The sequence below is a fragment of the Coregonus clupeaformis genome, chromosome 30, assembly GCF_020615455.1.
Source record: "Coregonus clupeaformis isolate EN_2021a chromosome 30, ASM2061545v1, whole genome shotgun sequence".
In the NCBI taxonomy this organism is placed as follows: domain Eukaryota; kingdom Metazoa; phylum Chordata; class Actinopteri; order Salmoniformes; family Salmonidae; genus Coregonus; species Coregonus clupeaformis.
The window spans coordinates 49,392,680-49,415,080 of NC_059221.1; the positions used below are offsets into that span (position 1 = coordinate 49,392,680).

Genomic DNA, 22,401 nt, shown 5'->3' on the forward strand with positions numbered 1-22,401 from the left:
AACCTGCAGTCACATTTCTGCCCAAGAATCTGCACCCGCCCCCGAATCCTTGCGCCCATTTCACCACTACAATCATATGTTTTATCCACGGTATAACAGCGCATATAAATGTAATGTATTTATATATGTGATTATAACAGGGAACATCCCGTTCTTCATTCATTGCCCAGAGAGACTATCCTCGTGATTGAGCACCGACAGGGCGATTGGAAATGTTGACCGCTGGTCAGCTCAGCACCTTTTATAAGGCCGTTTGCTAACAATGACCGGCCCATCTCTGGTTGACAACACCAGAAATAGCCAAATACACCGCGGACAATTACACTAAATCGCAGCAACAATCACCCTGAAATCAGCCTCGCTATCACACCAAGGTGATATTTATCCTCTGTGTGTGTGAAGGAATGCTCGACGGACGCAGAGACTGTGTCGAGAAGAAGACAGTGATATTTTCTATTAAATAAAACAGTTAAAGCACACAGATAATAAATAAATAATGATAGGAAATAATTAAATAAAACGGTGAAAAGCGAGCTGCATGACGACTTCTCCTCAAAAACCTCCATTATCGAAGGGATTCGGGACAATCATGTCGATATGCCGGCTAGAGGGCCATAAACGCCCCCGGATCCTGTCGCCCTAACGGGAGCTTTGTAGTCCCCCCGAACACCTGCTGGGTTTGGCTAGCTTAGCTTTAGATAACACCACCACATCTGCTGGCTGCTACCGCTTACTCTGCCTCTGTGTGGTGAACACTACCCAAGCAGCCTGTCTCTGCCTCCTTTCCACTGCGTCCTCTGTACCCTGCTTGCTAGGAACGCCAGCACATTGTCACAGGCAGCACACAGGCAGTAGCCGAATCTATCTTACTGCATTCATTCTGCAGATGCATTGCCCACTTACTTTCGTAGCTGCTCCCTCATCGCTTGCCGTTTTAATCGCAGATCCAAGTGTAATTTAGAAAAGCCCCTAAACCGGCGGATTCCGAACCGTGAAGGCAATCCTCGAACCGTCCTCTGTGGGAGAAAACGTCCGATCTAGCCGTGTTCCGTTCCCGCAAGCAGTTCACAGAGGCTGCCTTCTCCGCTGTGCTGGGCAGACTAGGCGGAGCTATGATTCCTGCTGTCTCCCTTCCCCCATGCTATTCAATAAGGACTGAGGAGCGAGGGGGTTTCTTCAGGGCACGCACTTTACATCAGAGTTTCTAAAGTAGATATTGTAGTCTACCAGAATGTTCTTTCATTTAACTGGGAAAGAAAACATCTTTCACCTCCCCAGATCTCTGAGTTCTCTGCTATTCCCATGTTACGTTATTATCCTTTCATTACTATGTTACTGATCGGTTAATCTTTCATTCTTATTTCCAGAACTAAGGCTTATCTACTGAGGTGTGTGTGTGTGTGTGTACAGTATATTATTACATCTATGGCAAGAATTGAAAATGTCTGTTTATCATTATTCAACAACCAACTTGACAGAGTTTGAAGAATTAAAAAAGAATAACTTGCAAATATTGTACAATCCAGAGATTTACCCGCAAAGACTCACAGCTGTAGTCGCTGCCAACGGTGATTCTAACATGTATTGTCTCAGGGGTGTGAAAACATATGTAAATTAGATATTTCTGTATTTCATTTTCAATCAATTTGCTCAAATTTCTAAAAACATGTTTTCACTTTGTCATTATGGGGTATTGTGTGTAGATGGGTGAGCTAAACATTTTTTGAATTCAGACTATAACACAACAAAATGTGGAATAAATCAAGGGATATGAATACTTTCTGAAGGCACTGTGTGTGTGTGTGTGTGTGTGTGTGTGTGTGTGTGTGTGCGCACACCTGCATGTGTGGTTTGTGTGTGTGTGTGCGTTCATGCGTGTATGTATGCACACATGTGTGTGTGTCACAATATCCTGCGCTGTGCTGTCACTCACTCATAGAGGGTCTGGGCCACGTCTTCTGGTGTTTTCTCTCTGTGTACAGAGAGGAACAGCTGTCACTCTTCTCTCTCCCTCTTTCTCAGCTTCTATCTCTTTCTCTCTCTCATATCCCTCTCTCTCATATCTCTCTCTCTCTCTCATATCTCTCATAACTCTCTCTCTCTCTCTCGTCTCTCTCTCTCTCTCTCATATCTCTCTCGTCTCTCTCGTCTCTCTCTCTCTCTCTCTCTCATATCTCTCTCTCGTCTCTCTCTCTCTCTCGTCTCTCTCTCTCTCCCTCATATCTCTCTCTATCTCTCTCCCTCATCTCTCTCTTTTTCTCTCTCTCTCTCTCTCTCTCTCTCCTCTCTCTCTTTCTCGTCTGTCTCTCTTTCTCGTCTGTCTCTCTTTCTCGTCTCTCTCTCGTCTCTCTCTCTCTCGTCTCTCTCTCTCTCTCTCTCTCTCTCTCTCTCTCTCTCTCTCTCTCTCTCTCTCTCTCTCTCATATCTCTCTCTCGTCTCTCTCTCTCTCTCGTCTCTCCCTCTCTCCCTCATATCTCTCTCTATCTCTCTCCCTCATCTCTCTCTTTCTCTCTCTCTCTCTCTCTCTCTCTCTCTTTCTCTCTCTCTTTCTCTCTCTCTCTCTCTCCTCTCTTTCTCGTCTGTCTCTCTTTCTCGTCTGTCTCTCTCTTTCTCGTCTCTCTCTCGTCTCTCTCTCTCTCTCGTCTCTCTCTCTCTCTCTGTCTCTCTCTCTCTCTCTCTCTCTCTCTCTCTCTCTCTCTCTCTCTCTCATACACACACACTTAATAAAAACCACTGCACCACTGCACTAACATGCTTTGTTGTTGTTAAGCACACAGTGTTAATAGATCAGATTACACTTTATCTGTTTAGGTCACACTTGGACGAGCGAGACACACACACACAGAGAACATAATCAGGAACTCAATGCCTTATCACTGCCACGACGCTGTACAACCTGTTACATACTGGGCCAAATCTGTTTATACTGCATAAGTACAAATGCGAAATAACTATCTCTGCCTCGCTTTCCAACCAAGACAAAAGCAAGCCTCAGATAGAAACATAGTCAGACACTCTACGAGGACAATGGAAGAAGACTTCCAAAATGCTTCTTTGTTGTTAAAATGTCTCCACTAAACCCATAGTTATCCCAAATCACCTCTCTGTAGCAGTAGAGATACAGAGAACCGTATGTAGCAGAGATAAAGACGGAACTACTGATTAAAAATCTAATGATAAAGAAGGCTGTAAAGCCCAAACGTCTGTGTATGCTATCCCTGATGCAGTTAAATACATTCAAAACATAGAACATATTTTTGAGTACAGCTGTCACTTCTCTCTCTCTCTCTCTCTCTCTCTATTTTTGAGTGTGAACCCATTCCACCTCTATGTTTGTCTAAATACACAGGTTTTACGCTCCAGCCAAGCTTCTGGGAGAGAGCCATGCTTCTCTTTTGATTAGGACTAGGAATAGTACCATACAGGAACTACCAGACCGATACACCATGCTGATCGACCAATAGTACTTCTTCTCTTAGATGGCCCACACCACTAACAGTCTGCTAGATAGTGACTAGGTGGAATGGAGAATGACAGAGTTAACAAAGTTAACCCTTGAGTTATTGATTCAAGAACACCAACACCAACCATGATGACCTCATTGGTCTAGCTTCCTAGAAAAACTGTTGACCAATAAGTTCACAACGTTCTGATAGGGGACTCTATCATAGAAATCTGTCTTTTTCTGGGGATGATCTTAAAAGAACAGGACCGCATGCAAATAACTTGGTAAAGTTATTGGGGAAGTTATTGGTGAAGTTATTGGGGAAGTTATTGGTGAAGTTATTGGTGAAGTTATTGGGGAAGTTATTGGTGAAGTTATTGGGGAAGTTATTGGGGAGGTTATTGGTGAAGTTATTGGGGAAGTTATTGGTGAAGTTATTGGGGAAGTTATTGGGGAAGTTATTGGTGAAGTTATTGGTGAAGTTATTGGGGAATTTATTGGTGAAGTTATTGGGGAAGTTATTGGGGAAGTTATTGGGGAAGTTATTGGGGAAGTTATTGGGGAAGTTATTGGGGAAGTTATTGGTGAAGTTATTGGGGAAGTTATTGGGGAAGTTATTGGTGAAGTTATTGGTGAAGTTATTGGGGAAGTTATTGGGGAAGTTATTGGGGAAGTTATTGGTGAAGTTATTGGGGAAGTTATTGGGGAAGTTATTGGGGAAGTTATTGGGGAAGTTATTGGGGAAGTTATTGGTGAATTGAAGTTGCAGACACTACTATTGTTACTAGGCTGTGTTACTCTCAGCAGACAAACAGCAGTAAACCTACAGCTAGACACAAAGTACTCACTTGATGTAGTAGGGCACGTTATTGGGTGAGACTGCCTGCTCAAATGGACCTTGAACAGAACCTGTAGACAGTGACATGATTAGAAGAGTCAGGGATGACATGGATAAAGCATTCCCAGAGGATTTCTGTTTCAACATATGTACAGCCAGACATATGGCATGGTTCTGTTGACTTCACTGTATATATTCTGTCAATATTTACTAAGGAATCATGTATGTATTTACAGAATCAAGACAGTAATCTTCTGACTCCATATCCCAGCCCTGGGGACTAATGTGTTACTGACCGACTGGACTACAACGTTATCTAGCTGTGGTGTGTCTTTTTGACCTGGTCTTAATGTTGCAGTAGAGTTTTTGTGTGTGTGTGTGTGTGTGTGTGTGTGTGTGTGCGTGCGTGCGTGCGTGTGTGAGTTGAGACAGACAAAAACTCACCCTGCAGAGAGCCAAAGTCCCTCTGAGCATCTGTCAGCTGCTTCAGATGGTCTTTGATGGAGATCTGAGAAGAGAGGAGCCAGAGAGAGAGAGGAGAAGCCAGAGAGAGAGAGAGGAGGAGCCAGATAGAGAGAGGAGGAGCCAGAGAGAGAGAGAGAGAGGAGGAGCCAGAGAGAGAGAGAGGAGGAGCCAGAGCGAGAGAGAGAGAGGAGGAGCCAGAGAGAGAGAGAGGAGGAGCCAGAGAGAGAGAGGAGGAGCCAGATAGAGAGAGGAGGAGCCAGAGAGAGAGAGGAGGGGCCAGAGAGAGAGAGAGGAGGAGCCAGAGAGAGGAGAGAAAAAAAGGAGAGAGATGGGAGAGGAGGAAGAGATTGGGGAGTAAAAGAGTGTATCATTATCCCACAGGGAACAGGGAACAAGAACAGGTATATTCAGACAGGAGAAAAAACTGAGCTGGGTAGAGGAGAGAGATATGAGAGGGAGAGGTAGAGACAGGAGGAAAAACAGAGCTGGGTAGAGGAGAGAGATATGAGAGGGAGAGGTAGAGACAGGAGGAAAAACAGAGCTGGGTAGAGGAGAGAGATATGAGAGGGAGAGGTAGAGACAGGAGGAAAAACAGAGCTGGGTAGAGAAGAGAGATATGAGAGGGAGAGGTAGAGACAGGAGGAAAACAGAGCTGGGTAGAGGAGAGAGATATGGGAGGGAGAGGTAGAGACAGGAGGAAAACAGAGCTGGGTAGAGGAGAGAGATATGAGAGAGGTAGAGACAGGAGGAAAACAGAGCTGGGTAGAGGAGAGAGATATGAGAGAGGGAGAGGCAGGAGGAAAAACAGAGCTGGGTAGAGGAGAGAGATATGAGAGGGAGAGGTAGAGACAGGAGGAAAACAGAGCTGGGTAGAGAAGAGAGATATGAGAGGGAGAGGTAGAGACAGGACAGACAGAGACACAGTACACTACGCTGCTATCTAGAACCTAAAAGGGTTCTTCGGCTGTCCCCATAGGAGAGCCCTTTAAATAACATTTTTTGGTTGCAGGTAGAACCCTTTATACACGGAACCCAAAAGTGTTCTACCTGGAACCAAAAATAGTTCTACCTGGAACCAAAAAGGGTTATCCTATGGGGACAGCCGAAGAACCCCTTTGGAACCCTTTTTTTCAAAGAGTGTACAGTGCATGATCAAAGCTGTCCAGAGAGAGAGAGGACTGAGACACAGTAGAGTACAGTACATGATCAAAGCTGTTCAGAGAGAGGACAGAGATCAAAGCTGCATGGTATAATGTCATATTGTGGTCATGGAGAAGCCAAGCAGTGGCGGTGACTGACTGTGACTAAGCATGTCTGTTATCTAAGAGCAGAGCACTCTACTGGGCTTCAGCTATGGTTCAGCTAAGGCTGGCTATAATGTACTCTGCTCTCTGCACAGACCACCCTGACCGTGTCTATGGATGAGATGGGGAGGCTCACCAAATTGATCCTATCCCAAAGAAATATGACATGTTTGATCCCATAGGCAATATTGGTGTGTGTGTTTATAACAGTGTTGTACTGGGTACACATTCACGCATATATGTGGTGGTAAAGCGCATTATGGTATGAGGCAAGTGATGTGCGTGTGTGTGTGTGTGTGTGTGTGTGATGGTGTGAGATGGACTGTGGTAGCCTGTGAGATGTTTGGACCAATAGAAGTACAGGCATAGCAGTGGTCTAATGGAGTCTAATGGAGGAGTGATATCTGATGACGAGTCCTACTGTAAACGAACCATTACCTGAGATACATCCCCCAACTCATCCACCGCCATTCCACCCCCTGAGTTTTTACACGTTCCCATGGAAACCTGGTGATGATGGGGGGTCAAAATTGTTTGAGATCGTTTTGCAGCAGTAATTATGAATGGTATCTGTACCGCAGCGCCCAGCCCAATCAACCCCCTTCTTTCAGACACTTGATCTGTGTTTGTGTGTGTGACCATTTCAGGACGTAAAGAGGGGGCAGTTAGGTAAACAGGCCTGTTGTCCTCAGCAACAAAGTGGGACAAACTAACGGCGTTGTTGCTATGGTGTCAGTGAGGTCCCAGTCACCTCAACATCCTTCAGTAGACATGATGGGTGTCAGCAGGAACAGCTGGCGCGTGTGTGTGTGTGTGTGTGTGTGTGTGTGTTCATGTGTGTTCATACGTGCGCGAGTGCGTGCGTGCCAAGTGTGTGTGTGTGAGACGCTGTGTAGGAGTTGCCATATGGTCCTGTCTCCAGGTGTCCATCTCCTTCACACTCCTCTTTATCTCTCCTCTGTTCTCTCCATCTCCCCCTCTTCTACTTTCATCTCAGCTGTCTGTATGTCATCAACTTCACAGAGGGGTCTCAGGGAGAGAGAGAAAGAGGGAGAGAGGGAGAGAGGCAGGGAGGGAGAGAAGGAGAGAGGGAGGGAGGGAGAGACAGAGGGAGAGACAGGAAAGGAGAGAGGGGTCTCAGGAAGGGAGGCAGGGAGAGGTCTCAGGGAGGGAGAGAGGGGTCTCAGGGAGGGAGGGAGGGAGGGAGGGAGGGAGAGAGGGGTCTCAGGGAGGGAGGCAGGGATAGAGGGGTCTCAGGAAGGGAGGCAGGGAGAGGGGTCTCAGGGAGGGAGGAGTCTCAGGGAGGGAGGGAGGGAGGGAGGGAGGGAGGGAGAGAGGGGTCTCAGGGAGGGAGGCAGGGATAGAGGGGTCTCAGGGAGGGAGGCAGGGAGAGAGAGGTCTCAGGAAGGGAGGCAGGGAGAGAGGGGTCTCAGGGAGGGAGGCAGGGATAGAGGGGTCTCAGGGAGGGAGGCAGGGAGAGGGGTCTCAGGGAGGGAGGCAGGGAGAGAGGGGTCTCAGGGAGGGAGGCAGGGATAGAGGGGTCTCAGGAAGGGAGGCAGGGAGAGAGGGGTCTCAGGGAGGGAGGGAGGGAGAGAGGGAGGGAGGCAGGGAGAGAGCGGTCTCATGGAGGGAGGAAGGGCATCAGTCAGGATCCTTATTGGGTGTGGTAACAATAACAGCACACTGTGCTCCCATCATCACCCGTTAGCTACTGTACACAGTCTATGGAAGCTTTTAGTCAGCAGGAAGGACAACCTGACCTCACTGGCTCTGTATTAGACTCAGGACAACCTGACCACTGGCTCTGTATTAGACTCAGGACAACCTGACCTCACTGGCTCTGTATTAGACTCAGGACAACCTGACCACTGGCTCTGTATTAGACTCAGGACAACCTGACCTCACTGGCTCTGTATTAGACTCAGGACAACCTGACCACTGGCTCTGTATTAGACTCAGGACAACCTGACCACTGGCTCTGTATTAGACTCAGGACAACCTGACCACTGGCTCTGTATTAGACTCAGGACAACCTGACCTCACTGGCTCTGTATTAGACTCAGGACAACCTGACCTCACTGGCTCTGTATTAGACTCAGGACAACCTGACCACTGGCTCTGTATTAGACTCAGGACAACCTGACCACTGGCTCTGTATTAGACTCAGGACAACCTGACCTCACTGGCTCTGTATTAGACTCAGGACAACCTGACCTCACTGGCTCTGTATTAGACTCAGGACAACCTGACCACTGGCTCTGTATTAGACTCAGGACAACCTGACCACTGGCTCTGTATTAGACTCAGGACAACCTGACCACTGGCTCTGTATTAGACTCAGGACAACCTGACCTCACTGGCTCTGTATTAGACTCAGGACAACCTGACCTCACTGGCTCTGTATTAGACTCAGGACAACCTGACCTCACTGACTCTGTATTAGACTCAGGACAACCTGACCTCACTGGCTCTGTATTAGACTCAGGACAACCTGACCTCACTGGCTCTGTATTAGACTCAGGACAACCTGACCACTGGCTCTGTATTAGACTCAGGACAACCTGACCTCACTGGCTCTGTATTAGACTCAGGACAACCTGACCACTGGCTCTGTATTAGACTCAGGACAACCTGACCACTGGCTCTGTATTAGACTCAGGACAACCTGACCTCACTGGCTCTGTATTAGACTCAGGACAACCTGACCACTGGCTCTGTATTAGACTCAGGACAACCTGACCTCACTGACTCTGTATTAGACTCAGGACAACCTGACCTCACTGGCTCTGTATTAGACTCAGGACAACCTGACCTCACTGGCTCTGTATTAGACTCAGGACAACCTGACCACTGGCTCTGTATTAGACTCAGGACAACCTGACCTCACTGGCTCTGTATTAGACTCAGGACAACCTGACCTCACTGGCTCTGTATTAGACTCAGGACAACCTGACCTCACTGGCTCTGTATTAGACTCAGGACAACCTGACCTCACTGGCTCTGTATTAGACTCAGGACAACCTGACCTCACTGACTCTGTATTAGACTCAGGACAACCTGACCTCACTGGCTCTGTATTAGACTCAGGACAACCTGACCTCACTGGCTCTGTATTAGACTCAGGACAACCTGACCACTGGCTCTGTATTAGACTCAGGACAACCTGACCACTGGCTCTGTATTAGACTCAGGACAACCTGACCACTGGCTCTGTATTAGACTCAGGACAACCTGACCTCACTGACTCTGTATTAGACTCAGGACAACCTGACCACTGGCTCTGTATTAGACTCAGGACAACCTGACCACTGGCTCTGTATTAGACTCAGGACAACCTGACCTCACTGACTCTGTATTAGACTCAGGACAACCTGACCTCACTGACTCTGTATTAGACTCAGGACAACCTGACCACTGGCTCTGTATTAGACTCAGGACAACCTGACCACTGGCTCTGTATTAGACTCAGGACAACCTGACCTCACTGGCTCTGTATTAGACTCAGGACAACCTGACCTCACTGGCTCTGTATTAGACTCAGGACAACCTGACCACTGGCTCTGTATTAGACTCAGGACAACCTGACCTCACTGGCTCTGTATTAGACTCAGGACAACCTGACCTCACTGACTCTGTATTAGACTCAGGACAACCTGACCACTGGCTCTGTATTAGACTCAGGACAACCTGACCACTGGCTCTGTATTAGACTCAGGACAACCTGACCTCACTGACTCTGTATTAGACTCAGGACAACCTGACCACTGGCTCTGTATTAGACTCAGGACAACCTGACCACTGGCTCTGTATTAGACTCAGGACAACCTGACCTCACTGGCTCTGTATTAGACTCAGGACAACCTGACCACTGGCTCTGTATTAGACTCAGGACAACCTGACCACTGGCTCTGTATTAGACTCAGGACAACCTGACCACTGGCTCTGTATTAGACTCAGGACAACCTGACCTCACTGACTCTGTATTAGACTCAGGACAACCTGACCACTGGCTCTGTATTAGACTCAGGACAACCTGACCTCACTGGCTCTGTATTAGACTCAGGACAACCTGACCTCACTGGCTCTGTATTAGACTCAGGACAACCTGACCTCACTGGCTCTGTATTAGACTCAGGACAACCTGACCTCACTGACTCTGTATTAGACTCAGGACAACCTGACCTCACTGGCTCTGTATTAGACTCAGGACAACCTGACCTCACTGGCTCTGTATTAGACTCAGGACAACCTGACCACTGGCTCTGTATTAGACTCAGGACAACCTGACCACTGGCTCTGTATTAGACTCAGGACAACCTGACCACTGGCTCTGTATTAGACTCAGGACAACCTGGGACTCAGAGGACGATGGGACAGATGCTCCTGGAGGTAACATTTTTAATGAGGTCACAAAGTACATTTATTCAATATCAAGCATGAAGTTTGGGAACTCAGTCAGGGGTGCTCAATCAGTGTCTTCATAAAGAATTGTGTGTCTGTTTGTGTGTGTGTGTGTGTGTGTGTGTGTGTGTGTGTGTGTGTGTGTGTGTGTGTGTGTGTGTGTACCTGTAGCATCCTCCAGCGTGTGTTGAGGTCCTCCAGTCTGTCCAGGTTGGGTTGTGAGAGGACGAGGTCCGGAGGGCCGAAGGTAGAGGCCAGGTTGTTGACGTGGCTCACATCGTTTTTGATAGGAGCTATCTCCGCCTGGAACGCCTGCAGTGAAGAACACACACACATACACACACAGGCAAACACGCTCACACACACACATTGAAGATGGAGCCACGGACCAATTACTGTACCTTCATTCACTACCTAGAGAACACACACTGTACCCCTTATACACTTTCATCAGCTAGAGAGAGATGTGTACATCTGACCTCAGGAAGACTAGCGGTCACTAAGGCATCAGCTAGAGAGAGATGTGTACATCTGACCTCAGGAAGACTAGCGGTCACTAAGGCATCAGCTAGAGAGAGATGTGTACATCTGACCTCAGGAAGACTAGCGGTCACTAAGGCATCAGCTAGAGAGAGATGTGTACATCTGACCTCAGGAAGACTAGCGGTCACTAAAGGGATACTTTGGGATTTTGGCAATGAGGCCCTTTATCTACTTTGCCAGAGTCAGATGCGTCTCTGCGTGCGGTTTGAAGGAAGTTGCTAAGTAGCGCTAGCGCAATTGCTAACTGGCGTTAGCGCAATGACTGGAAGTCTATGGGTATCTGCTTGCATGCTAGCAGATACCCATAGACTTCCAGTCATTGTGCTAATGCTAGTAAGCATTGGTTCGCGAAACTACCTCTAACTTCCTGGGGAAGTAGATAAAGGGCCTCATTGCCAAAATCCCAAAGTATTCCTTTAAGGCATCAGCTAATGGGGATCCAAATGAAGAATAAAGAATACAAAAATGTCTATCCTATCTCACCTTGACTCTCTCTATCTGTTAAGGGTGGGTGCGTGTGTGTGTGTGTATATATTATCTACAGTATGTGTGTCTCTCTCTCTCTCTCTCTCTCTCTCTCACCTTGACCCTGTGGATGTGTTCAGGTAGTGAGTCTATGAGCAGGTCTCCAACAGGCTCCCAGGCCTCCTTCACCATCTCAGCCTGGCTCAGCCTCAGCTCCAGCTGGTCCTGGGCCTTGTGAAGCTCCAACAGCCTATCCAGAGCCAGCTCCAGCCTCTTCTGCCAATCAGCAGCCTCCTCGTTAAGCCCCTCCCACCCTGACGCCACATCCTCCGCCTCCTTTCGCAGGACACGCCCCACGTTCTGGGCGCGCTCCTCTGGACTGATGTCTGACAGGACAGAAAGAAACAGCATTGTTTGATCATTTTTGTGTCCCCTCAGGGAATGATCAAGCTTGATTGAATTGATTATCAGATCGTATAAGGACCTGACACAACAATCCTAATTTATACTAAGCTCATAAAATACTTGAAATTCAAACTCTGGGTTTTTACTCTTTGAAAGTTATTTGTTACTTTATTGTCTTGATCAGCCCTAAATCCTTTCCAACTTCATCACTAAAGGCTAAAAACATGACTTAGATCATAGGGTTCATGGTTATTAAAACAATAATCCCACACCTGAGGAAAACACATTGGAGCCCATTGAATTGAATGAGCAGCTAGAGTTGAATAGTTTCCCTCACTACGGGTTGCCAGGCAGTTGCTATGGTAAAGAGGTCACACTCAGCGTGTTAGGGAACAAACAGGAGCTGGCTGTTTAGTAAGGAACACAAGTGAAACTGCGGGGCATGGTGCCTTCTCATTTCTACACCTTTTATTGGAAAATGCAGATCTTAGACCTCCAAAATCTAAACGTTGGGAGTAGTGGGATAAAACTCCTTGGCTTAGTGTTTCTCTGTTTTATAAACAGAACCCCATGAGCCGATTATAGAGCCTGAACTGGCTGTCAAGTCAGCTGATGTTATGAACTTAGTCATAATCAGATGATGGATAGTACAGTTCTGCACACTCAGGGAAACATGTCAGTCAGCTGAGATACAGGGCTGGGAAAAAGTATTTGCCCCCTTTCTGATTTTCTCTACCTTTGCATATTTTTGATACTGAATGTTATCAGATCTTCAACCAAAACCTAATATTAGATAAAGGGAACCTGAGTTTACAAATAACAAAAAACATCCAATTCACATGTGTGAAAAAGTAATTGCCCCTTTACACTCAATAACTGGTTGTGCCACCTTTAGCTGCAATGACTCCAACCAAACGCTTCTTGTAGTTGTTGATCAGTCTCTCACAACGCTGTGGAGGAATTTTGGCCCACTCTTACATGCAGAACCGCTTTAACTCAGCGACATTTGTGGGTTTTCAAGCATGAATGGCTCATTTCAAGTCCTGCCACAACACCTCAATTGGGATTAGGTCTGGACTTTGACTAGGTCATCCCAAAACTTCAAATGTGTTGCTTTTGATACATTTTCATGTAAACCTGATTGTGTGTTTTGGATCATTGTCTTGCTGCATGACCCAGCTGCGCTTCAGCTCACAGACGGATGGCATGACATTCTCCTGTAGAATTCTCTGATACAGAGCAGAATTCATGGTTCCTTCTATTAAGGCAAGTTGTCCAGGTCCTGAGGCAGCAAAGCATCCCAATAGCAACGTGAGAGACTGATCAACAACTACAGCAAGTGTTTAGTTGGAGTCATTGCAGCTAAAGGTGGCACAACCAGTTATTGAATGTAAGGGGGCAATTACTTTTTCATAAAGGGCATTGGGTGTTGCATAACTTTGTTTATGAAATAAATGAAATAAGTATGTACAGTGAGGGAAAAAAGTATTTGATCCCCTGCTGATTTTGTACGTTTGCCCACTGACAAAGACATGATCAGTCTATAATTTTAATGGTAGGTTTATTAGAACAGTGAGAGACAGAATAACAACAAAAAAATCCAGAAAAATGCATGTCAAAAAGGTTATAAATTGATTTGCATTTTAATGAGGGAAATTAGTATTTGACCCCTCTGCAAAACATGACTTAGTACTTGGTGGCAAAACCCTTGTTGGCAATCACAGAGGTCAGACGTTTCTTGTAGTTGGCCACCAGGTTTGCACACATCTCAGGAGGGATTTTGTTCCACTCCTCTTTGCAGATCTTCTCCAAGTCATTAAGGTTTCAAGGCTGACGTTTGGCAACTCGAACCTTCAGCTCCCTCCACAGATTTTCTATGGGATTAAGGTCTGGAGACTGGCTAGGCCACTCCAGGACCTTAATGTGCTTCTTCTTGAGCCACTCCATTGTTGCGTTGGCCGTGTGTTTTGGGTCATTGTCATGCTGGAATACCCATCCACGACCCATTTTCAATGCCCTGGCTGAGGGAAGGAGGTTCTCACCCAAGATTTGACGGTACATGGCCCTGTCCATCGTCCCTTTGATGCGGTGAAGTTGTCCTGTCCCCTTAGCAGAAAAACACCCCCAAAGCATAATGTTTCCACCTCCATGTTTCACGGTGGGGATGGTGTTCTTGGGGTCATAGGCAGCATTCCTCCTCCTCCAAACACGGCGAGTTGAGTTGATGCCAAAGAGCTCGATTTTGGTCTCATCTGACCACAACACTTTCACCCAGTTCTCCTCTGAATCATTCAGATGTTCATTGGCAAACTTCAGACGGCCCTGTATATGTGCTTTCTTGAGCAGGGGGACCTTGCGGGCGCTGCAGGATTTCAGTCCTTCACGCCGTAGTGTGTTACCAATTGTTTTCTTGGTGACTATGGTCCCAGCTGCCTTGAGATCATTGACAAGATCCTCCAATGTAGTTCTGGGCTGATTCCTCACCGTTCTCATGACCATTGCAACTCCACGAGGTGAGATCTTGCATGGAGCCCCAGGCCGAGGGAGATTGACAGTTCTTTTGTGTTTCTTCCATTTGCAAATAATCACACCAACTGTTGTCACCTTCTCACCAAGCTGCTTGGCGATGGTCTTGTAGCCCATTCCAGCCATGTGTAGGTCTACAATCTTGTACCTGACATCCTTGGAGAGCTCTTTGGTCTTGGCCATGGTGGAGAGTTTGGAATCTGATTGATTGATTGCTTCTGTGGACAGGTGTCTTTTATACAGGTAACAAGCTGAGATTCGTGTGATAAGAGTGTGCTCCAAATCTCAGCTCGTTACCTGTATAAAAGACACCTAGGAGCCAGAAATGTTTCTGATTGAGAGGGGGTCAAATACTTATTTCCCTCATTAAAATGCAAATCAATTTATAACATTTTTGATGTGTTTTTCTGGATTTTTTTGTTGTTATTCTGTCTCTCACTGTTCAAATAAACCTACCATTAAAATTATAGACTGATCATTTCTTTGTCAGTGGGCAAACGTACAAAATCAGCAGGGGATCAAATACTTTTTTCCCTCACTGTACGCGTTGTGTTATTTGTTCACTCAGGTTTTCTTTATCTACTATTAGGTTTTGGTTGAAGATCTGATAACATTCAGTATCACAAATATGCAAAAGTGGAGAAAATTAGAAAGGGGGCAAATCCTTTTTTCACGGCACTGTATGTTGTCAGTTACATGAGCGGACGCACGTGGATTATAAGTGGGTAGAAATGAGTGTCGGTGTCCATGAGTATGAGGAGTGTATCTGTTTGTGTATACCAGTGTGTAACCTTGTCTTAGACTCGTGTTAAGTCCATCAATGAATACCTAGGCTTTAGTTCAGCGGGCTAACAGTGTGTCCCACTCACCTCTTTGGTCAGGCTGTGGATCCCTCTCAGCAGGCAGTTCAGACAGGAAGATCTGGACCTGGTCCAGAGCGCCGTTAACCACCGGGCCCTTGGCCCTCAGATCTCTCCTGAAGCTCTGTAACACACACACAAATCAAATCAAATGTTAATTGTCACATGTTTGGTAAACAACAGTAGACTAACAGTGAAATGCTGACTTACTGGTCCTTTTCCAACAATGCAGAGTTAAAGATAAGATCAAATGTGGGTGCATGTTATGTGTGTGTGGGCGTATGTAGTGTGTGTGTGTGTGAGTGTGTGGGTAGAGTCCAGTGTGTCTGTATAGAGTCAGTGCAGGAGAGTTAGTGCAAAAAAAAAGTGTATGTTTGTGTGTGTGTGTGTGAGTGTGTGGGTAGAGTCCAGTGTGTCTGTATAGAGTCAGTGCAAGAGAGTTAGTGTAAAAACACACACACCTACACACTGTGTGAAGCACAGGCTCCATGACAACACCAGCATCAGAACAACACATGAAAGGAATCCCAGTCAACAAGATTATATCACTACAACATCCACTATAATTGGACTGACCACATACATAGCAGACCTGGCTGCAGACAAGATGAACTTCTCATTCATTCTTTACATTCAGTTCTTAATGATGTTGAGAATACTGTCATCAGTTCTTAATGATGTTGCAGAATACTGTCATCAGTTCTTAATGATGTTGCAGAATACTGTCATCAGTTCTTAATGATGTTGCGGAGTACTGTCATCAGTTCTTAATGATGTTGCAGAGTACTGTCATCAGTTCTTAATGATGTTGAATGGTACTGTCATCAGTTCTTAATGATGTTGCAGAATACTGTCATCAGTTCTTAATGATGTTGCAGAGTACTGCCATCAGTTCTTAATGAAGTTGCATGGTACTGTCATCAGTTCTTAATGATATTGCAGAGTACTGTCATCAGTTCTTAATGATGTTGCAGAGTACTGTCATCAGTTCTTAATGATATTGCAGAGTACTGCCATCAGTTCTTAATGATATTGCAAGGACTGTCATCAGTTCTTAATGATGTTGCAGAGTACTGTCATCAGTTCTTAATGATATTGCAAGTACTGTCATCAGTTCTTAATGATGTTACAGAGTACTCTCATCAGTTCTTAATGATGTTGCAGGGTACTGTCATCAGTTCTTAATGATATTGCAGAGCACTGTCATCAGTTCTTAATGATGTTGCAGAGTACTGTCATCAGTTCTTAATGATATTGCAGAGTACTGCCATCAGTTCTTAATGATATTGCAGAGTACTGCCATCAGTTCTTAATGATATTGCAAGTACTGTCATCAGTTCTTAATGATGTTGCAGAGTACTGTCATCAGTTCTTAATGATATTGCAAGTACTGTCATCAGTTCTTAATGATGTTACAGAGTACTCTCATCAGTTCTTAATGATGTTGCAGGGTACTGTCATCAGTTCTTAATGATGTTGCAGGGTACTGTCATCAGTTCTTAATGATGTTGCAGAGTACTGTCATCAGTTCTTAATGATGTTGCAGAGTACTGTCATCAGTTCTTAATGATATTGCAAGTACTGTCATCAGTTCTTAATGATGTCACAGAGTACTCTCATCAGTTCTTAATGATGTTGCAGGGTACTGTCATCAGTTCTTAATGATGTTGCAGGGTACTGTCATCAGTTCTTAATGATGTTGCAGGGTACTGTCATCAGTTCTTAATGATGTTGCAGGGTACTGTCATCAGTTCTTAATGATGTTGCAGGGTACTGTCATCAGTTCTTAATGATGTTGCAGGGTACTGTCATCAGTTCTTAATGATGTTGCAGGGTACTGTCATCAGTTCTTAATGATGTTGCATGATGTCCTCATTAGGAGTATGATGATACATTACAAAAACATTCCAATATTGTGTAGTCCTAACATCTGCATAATGCAGTGAACTTGCAGTGTGGCTCATCTGCTCACTGAACAACTTATGCCATTATAAATCAGATATTATGATTTCTGACGCATCAATTAGTTTATCAACCAACCAACTAGTGGATCACACACCCAACCAACCAGCTAACCACCCAACCAACCAGCTAACCACCCAGCCAGCCAGTCTTCCTCTCTCACCCTGTGTGTGTCCAGCTGTTGTTGCACAGCGGGGATGTCGCCCCCTACAGGGGGTTCCTGCTCCAGCAGGTCAGTCTTCATGTGCAGCCAGGCTATCAGCTCCTGGAGGGTCATGTGTATCCGCTTCCAGGGAGCCATCTCCCCTTCCAGGTGGGATCTACAACATACACATAGAAATGAAGCATAGATATAAGACTGGATCATAGATATTACTATCTAAACTGGACTGGATCATAGATATTACTATCTAAACTGGACTGGATCATAGATATTACTATCTAAACTGGACTGGATCATAGATTTTACAATCTAAACTGGACTGGATCATAGATTTTACTATCTAAACTGGACTGGATCATAGATATTACTATCTAAACTGGACTGGATCATAGATTTTACTATCTAAACTGGACTGGATCATAGATTTTACTATCTAAACTGGACTGGATCATAGATTTTACTATCTAAACTGGACTGGATCATAGATATTACTATCTAAACTGGACTGGATCATAGATTTTACTATCTAAACTGGACTGGATCATATATTTTACTATCTAAACTGGACTGGATCATAGATTTTACTATCTAAACTGGACTGGACCATAGATATTACTATCTAAACTGGACTGGACCATAGATATTACTATCTAAACTGGACTGGATCATAGATTTTACTATCTAAACTGGACTGGATCATAGATTTTACTATCTAAACTGGACTGGATCATAGATTTTACTATCTAAACTGGATTGGATCATATATTTTACTATCAAAACTGGACTGGATCATAGATATTATTATCTAAACTGGACTGGATCATAGATTTTACTATCTAAACTGGACTGGATCATAGATATTACTATCTAAACTGGACTGGATCATAGATTTTACTATCTAAACTGGACTGGACCATAGATATTACTATCTAAACTGGACTGGATCATAGATTTTACTATCTAAACTGGACTGGATCATAGATTTTACTATCTAAACTGGACTGGATCATAGATTTTACTATCTAAACTGGATTGGATCATAGATTTTACTATCAAAACTGGACTGTATCATAGATATTATTATCTAAACTGGACTGGATCATAGATTTTACTATCTAAACTGGACTGGATCATAGATATTACTATCTAAACTGGACTGGATCATAGATTTTACTATCTAAACTGGACTGGACCATAGATATTACTATCTAAACTGGACTGGATCATAGATTTTACTATCTAAACTGGACTGGATCATAGATTTTACTATCTAAACTGGACTGGATCATAGATTTTACTATCTAAACTGGATTGGATCATAGATTTTACTATCAAAACTGGACTGGATCATAGATATTATTATCTAAACTGGACTGGATCATAGATTTTACTATCTAAACTGGACTGGATCATAGATATTACTATCTAAACTGGACTGGATCATAGATTTTACTATCTAAACTGGACTGGATCATAGATTTTACTATCTAAACTGGACTGGATCATAGATTTTACTATCTAAACTGGATTGGATCATAGATTTTACTATCAAAACTGGACTGGATCATAGATATTATTATCTAAACTGGACTGGATCATAGATTTTACTATCTAAACTGGACTGGATCATAGATATTACTATCTAAACTGGACTGGATCATAGATTTTACTATCAAAACTGGACTGGATCATAGATATTATTATCTAAACTGGACTGGATCATAGATTTTACTATCTAAACTGGACTGGATCATAGATATTACTATCTAAACTGGACTGGATCATAGATTTTACTATCTAAACTGGACTGGATCATAGATTTTACTATCTAAACTGGACTGGATCATAGATTTTACTATCTAAACTGGACTGGATCATAGATATTACTATCTAAACTGGACTGGATCATATATTTTACTATCTAAACTGGACTGGATCATATATTTTACTATCTAAACTGGACTGGATCATAGATTTTACTATCTAAACTGGACTGGATCATATATTTTACTATCTAAACTGGACTGGACCATAGATATTACTATCTAAACTGGACTGGATCATAGATTTTACTATCTAAACTGGACTGGATCATAGATTTTACTATCTAAACTGGACTGGATCATAGATTTTACTATCTAAACTGGATTGGATCATAGATTTTACTATCTAAACTGGACTGGATCATAGATATTACTATCTAAACTGGACTGGATCATAGATTTTACTATCTAAACTGGACTGGATCATAGATTTTACTATCTAAACTGGACTGGATCATAGATATTACTATCTAAACTGGACTGGATCATAGATTTTACTATCTAAACTGGACTGGATCATATATTTTACTATCTAAACTGGACTGGATCATAGATTTTACTATCTAAACTGGACTGGATCATAGATTTTACTATCTAAACTGGACTGGACCATAGATATTACTATCTAAACTGGACTGGATCATAGATTTTACTATCTAAACTGGACTGGATCATAGATTTTACTATCTAAACTGGACTGGATCATAGATTTTACTATCTAAACTGGATTGGATCATAGATTTTACTATCAAAACTGGACTGGATCATATATATTATTATCTAAACTGGACTGGATCATAGATTTTACTATCTAAACTGGACTGGATCATAGATATTACTATCTAAACTGGACTGGATCATAGATTTTACTATCTAAACTGGACTGGACCATAGATATTACTATCTAAACTGGATCATAGATTTTACTATCTAAACTGGACTGGATCATAGATTTTACTATCTAAACTGGACTGGATCATAGATTTTACTATCTAAACTGGATTGGATCATAGATTTTACTATCAAAACTGGACTGGATCGTAGATATTATTATCTAAACTGGACTGGATCATAGATTTTACTATCTAAACTGGACTGGATCATAGATATTACTATCTAAACTGGACTGGATCATAGATTTTACTATCTAAACTGGACTGGCTCATAGATTTTACTATCTAAACTGGACTGGATCATAGATATTACTATCTAAACTGGACTGGATCATAGATTTTACTATCTAAACTGGACTGGATCATATATTTTACTATCTAAACTGGACTGGATCATAGATTTTACTATCTAAACTGGACTGGATCATAGATTTTACTATCTAAACTGGACTGGACCATAGATATTACTATCTAAACTGGACTGGATCATAGATTTTACTATCTAAACTGGACTGGATCATAGATTTTACTATCTAAACTGGACTGGATCATAGATTTTACTATCTAAACTGGATTGGATCATAGATTTTACTATCAAAACTGGACTGGATCATAGATATTATTATCTAAACTGGACTGTTGACCAGGGATGACCAACCCTTCCTCCTGGTGAAGAGAGCCCCTGTAGGCATTTGCTCCAACCCTACTCAGTCTAACACACATGATTGTAGTAATTAGATGCTCAATCCGGACCTTGATTATCTGAATCAGGTGTGTAACAACGGGGATGGAGCAAAAACCTGCACCCCTTTGTCCCCATGCATGAGAAAGGGGCTGGCCTGGTGTCTACCTCATACTCATGGTTTTGCTGCGGAGCTCGTCCCAGCGCTGGCCCATGTTGTCCAGTCGTCTCTGTAAGGGCGTGGCATCGTCTGAGCCGGTCAGAGAGGTCAGGATACGCTGACCATTCTCATCCAGAGAGTGGTACAGCTCTGTGTGGCCATCTATCTCCCCCTGAAGGTCCTACACTCACTCACACACGCGCACACACCCAGCATGCACACACACACACACACACACACACACACACACACACACACACACACACACACACACACACACACACACACACACACACACACACACACCCAGCATGCACACACACACAGACACACACACACACACAGACACACACACACACACAGACACACACACACACGTCCAACCTTTAGTTGATATCTAAATAATTTGAATGTTCTGTGGTACATGCCTCTCTCTGAATAAATTCAATGCATTTTGACCAATAGTTCATGTATTATTAGTCCTATTAAAGCTTAGGAACCATTAGCTTCATATCTACATATTATAATAATGATGGATATGTCCTCCTATAGAAGGAACCATTAGATTCATATCTACATATTATAATAATGATGGACATGTCCTCCTATAGAAGGAACCATTAGATTCATATCTACATATTATAATAATGATGGACATGTCCTCCTATAGAAGGAACCATTAGATTCATATCTACATATTATAATAATGATGGACATGTCCTCCTATAGAAGGAACCATTAGATGACTACATATTATAATAATGATGGATATGTCCTCCTATAGAAGACAAACAGAGCAGCCATATTCTCAGCCTAATGTTCTAGAATGATCCTAATGAATCCATTCCTCTTTCTCATTAGTATCATCAATGTGCTGCAGGTAAAAGAGACGGGTTTTACAGGTATTACCTGAGTACATTCTCCCCTAGCTGGGTACATACATATTATGATGGTGAATGTCCAACCAAAGCTTCCCACCTCACCATACACTCTTAGAAAAAAAGGTGCTGGGAATTCCTGAGTGGCGCAGCAGTCTAAGGCACTGCAGTGCTTGAGGCGTCACTACAGATACGGGTTCGATCCCGGGCTGTGTCGCAGCCGGCTGCGACCGGGACACCCATGAGGTGACGCACAATTGGCCCAGCGTCGTCCGGGTTAGGGGAGGGTTTGGCCGGCCGGGATGTCCTTGTCCCATCACACTCTAGCGACTCCTGTGGCGGGCCGGGCGCATGCACGCTGACACGGTCGCCAGTTGTGCGATGTTTCCTCCGACACATTGGTGCGGCTGGCTTCCGGGTTAAGCAAGCAGTGTGTCAAGAAGCAGGAGTGCGGCTTGGCAGGGTCGTGTTTCGGAGGACGCTTGGCTCTCGACCTTCGCCTCTCCCGAGTCCGTACGGGAGTTGCAGCGATGGGACAAGACTGTAACTACCAATCGGAAATAACGAAATTGGGGAGAAAAAGGGGTA

At 44.0% G+C, this 22,401-nt stretch overlaps 1 protein-coding gene across 9 annotated transcripts in view; it reads right to left on the reverse strand.

Annotated features, from left to right (window-relative positions):
- dmd (dystrophin) overlaps positions 1–22,401 on the reverse strand; it is a 278,483-nt gene that overhangs the window by 37,826 nt on the left and 218,256 nt on the right. For 3 of the 9 annotated variants that reach the window (XM_045209629.1, XM_045209632.1, XM_045209634.1), the window contains exons 55-63: positions 20,944–21,116; positions 17,378–17,534; positions 15,262–15,376; positions 11,579–11,847; positions 10,619–10,765; positions 6,491–6,559; positions 4,728–4,791; positions 4,294–4,354; positions 1,934–1,972 (exon numbers count right to left, since the gene is read on the reverse strand). In XM_045209629.1, the coding sequence (XP_045065564.1) occupies positions 1,934–1,972; positions 4,294–4,354; positions 4,728–4,791; positions 6,491–6,559; positions 10,619–10,765; positions 11,579–11,847; positions 15,262–15,376; positions 17,378–17,534; positions 20,944–21,116 (1,094 nt within the window). Of the gene's footprint in view, positions 1–903; positions 1,102–1,933; positions 1,973–4,293; positions 4,355–4,727; positions 4,792–6,490; positions 6,560–10,618; positions 10,766–11,578; positions 11,848–15,261; positions 15,377–17,377; positions 17,535–20,943; positions 21,117–22,401 lie in introns of those variants that run through there. The other 6 variants (XM_045209633.1, XM_045209637.1, XM_045209630.1 and 3 more) reach the window with 5 other exon arrangements.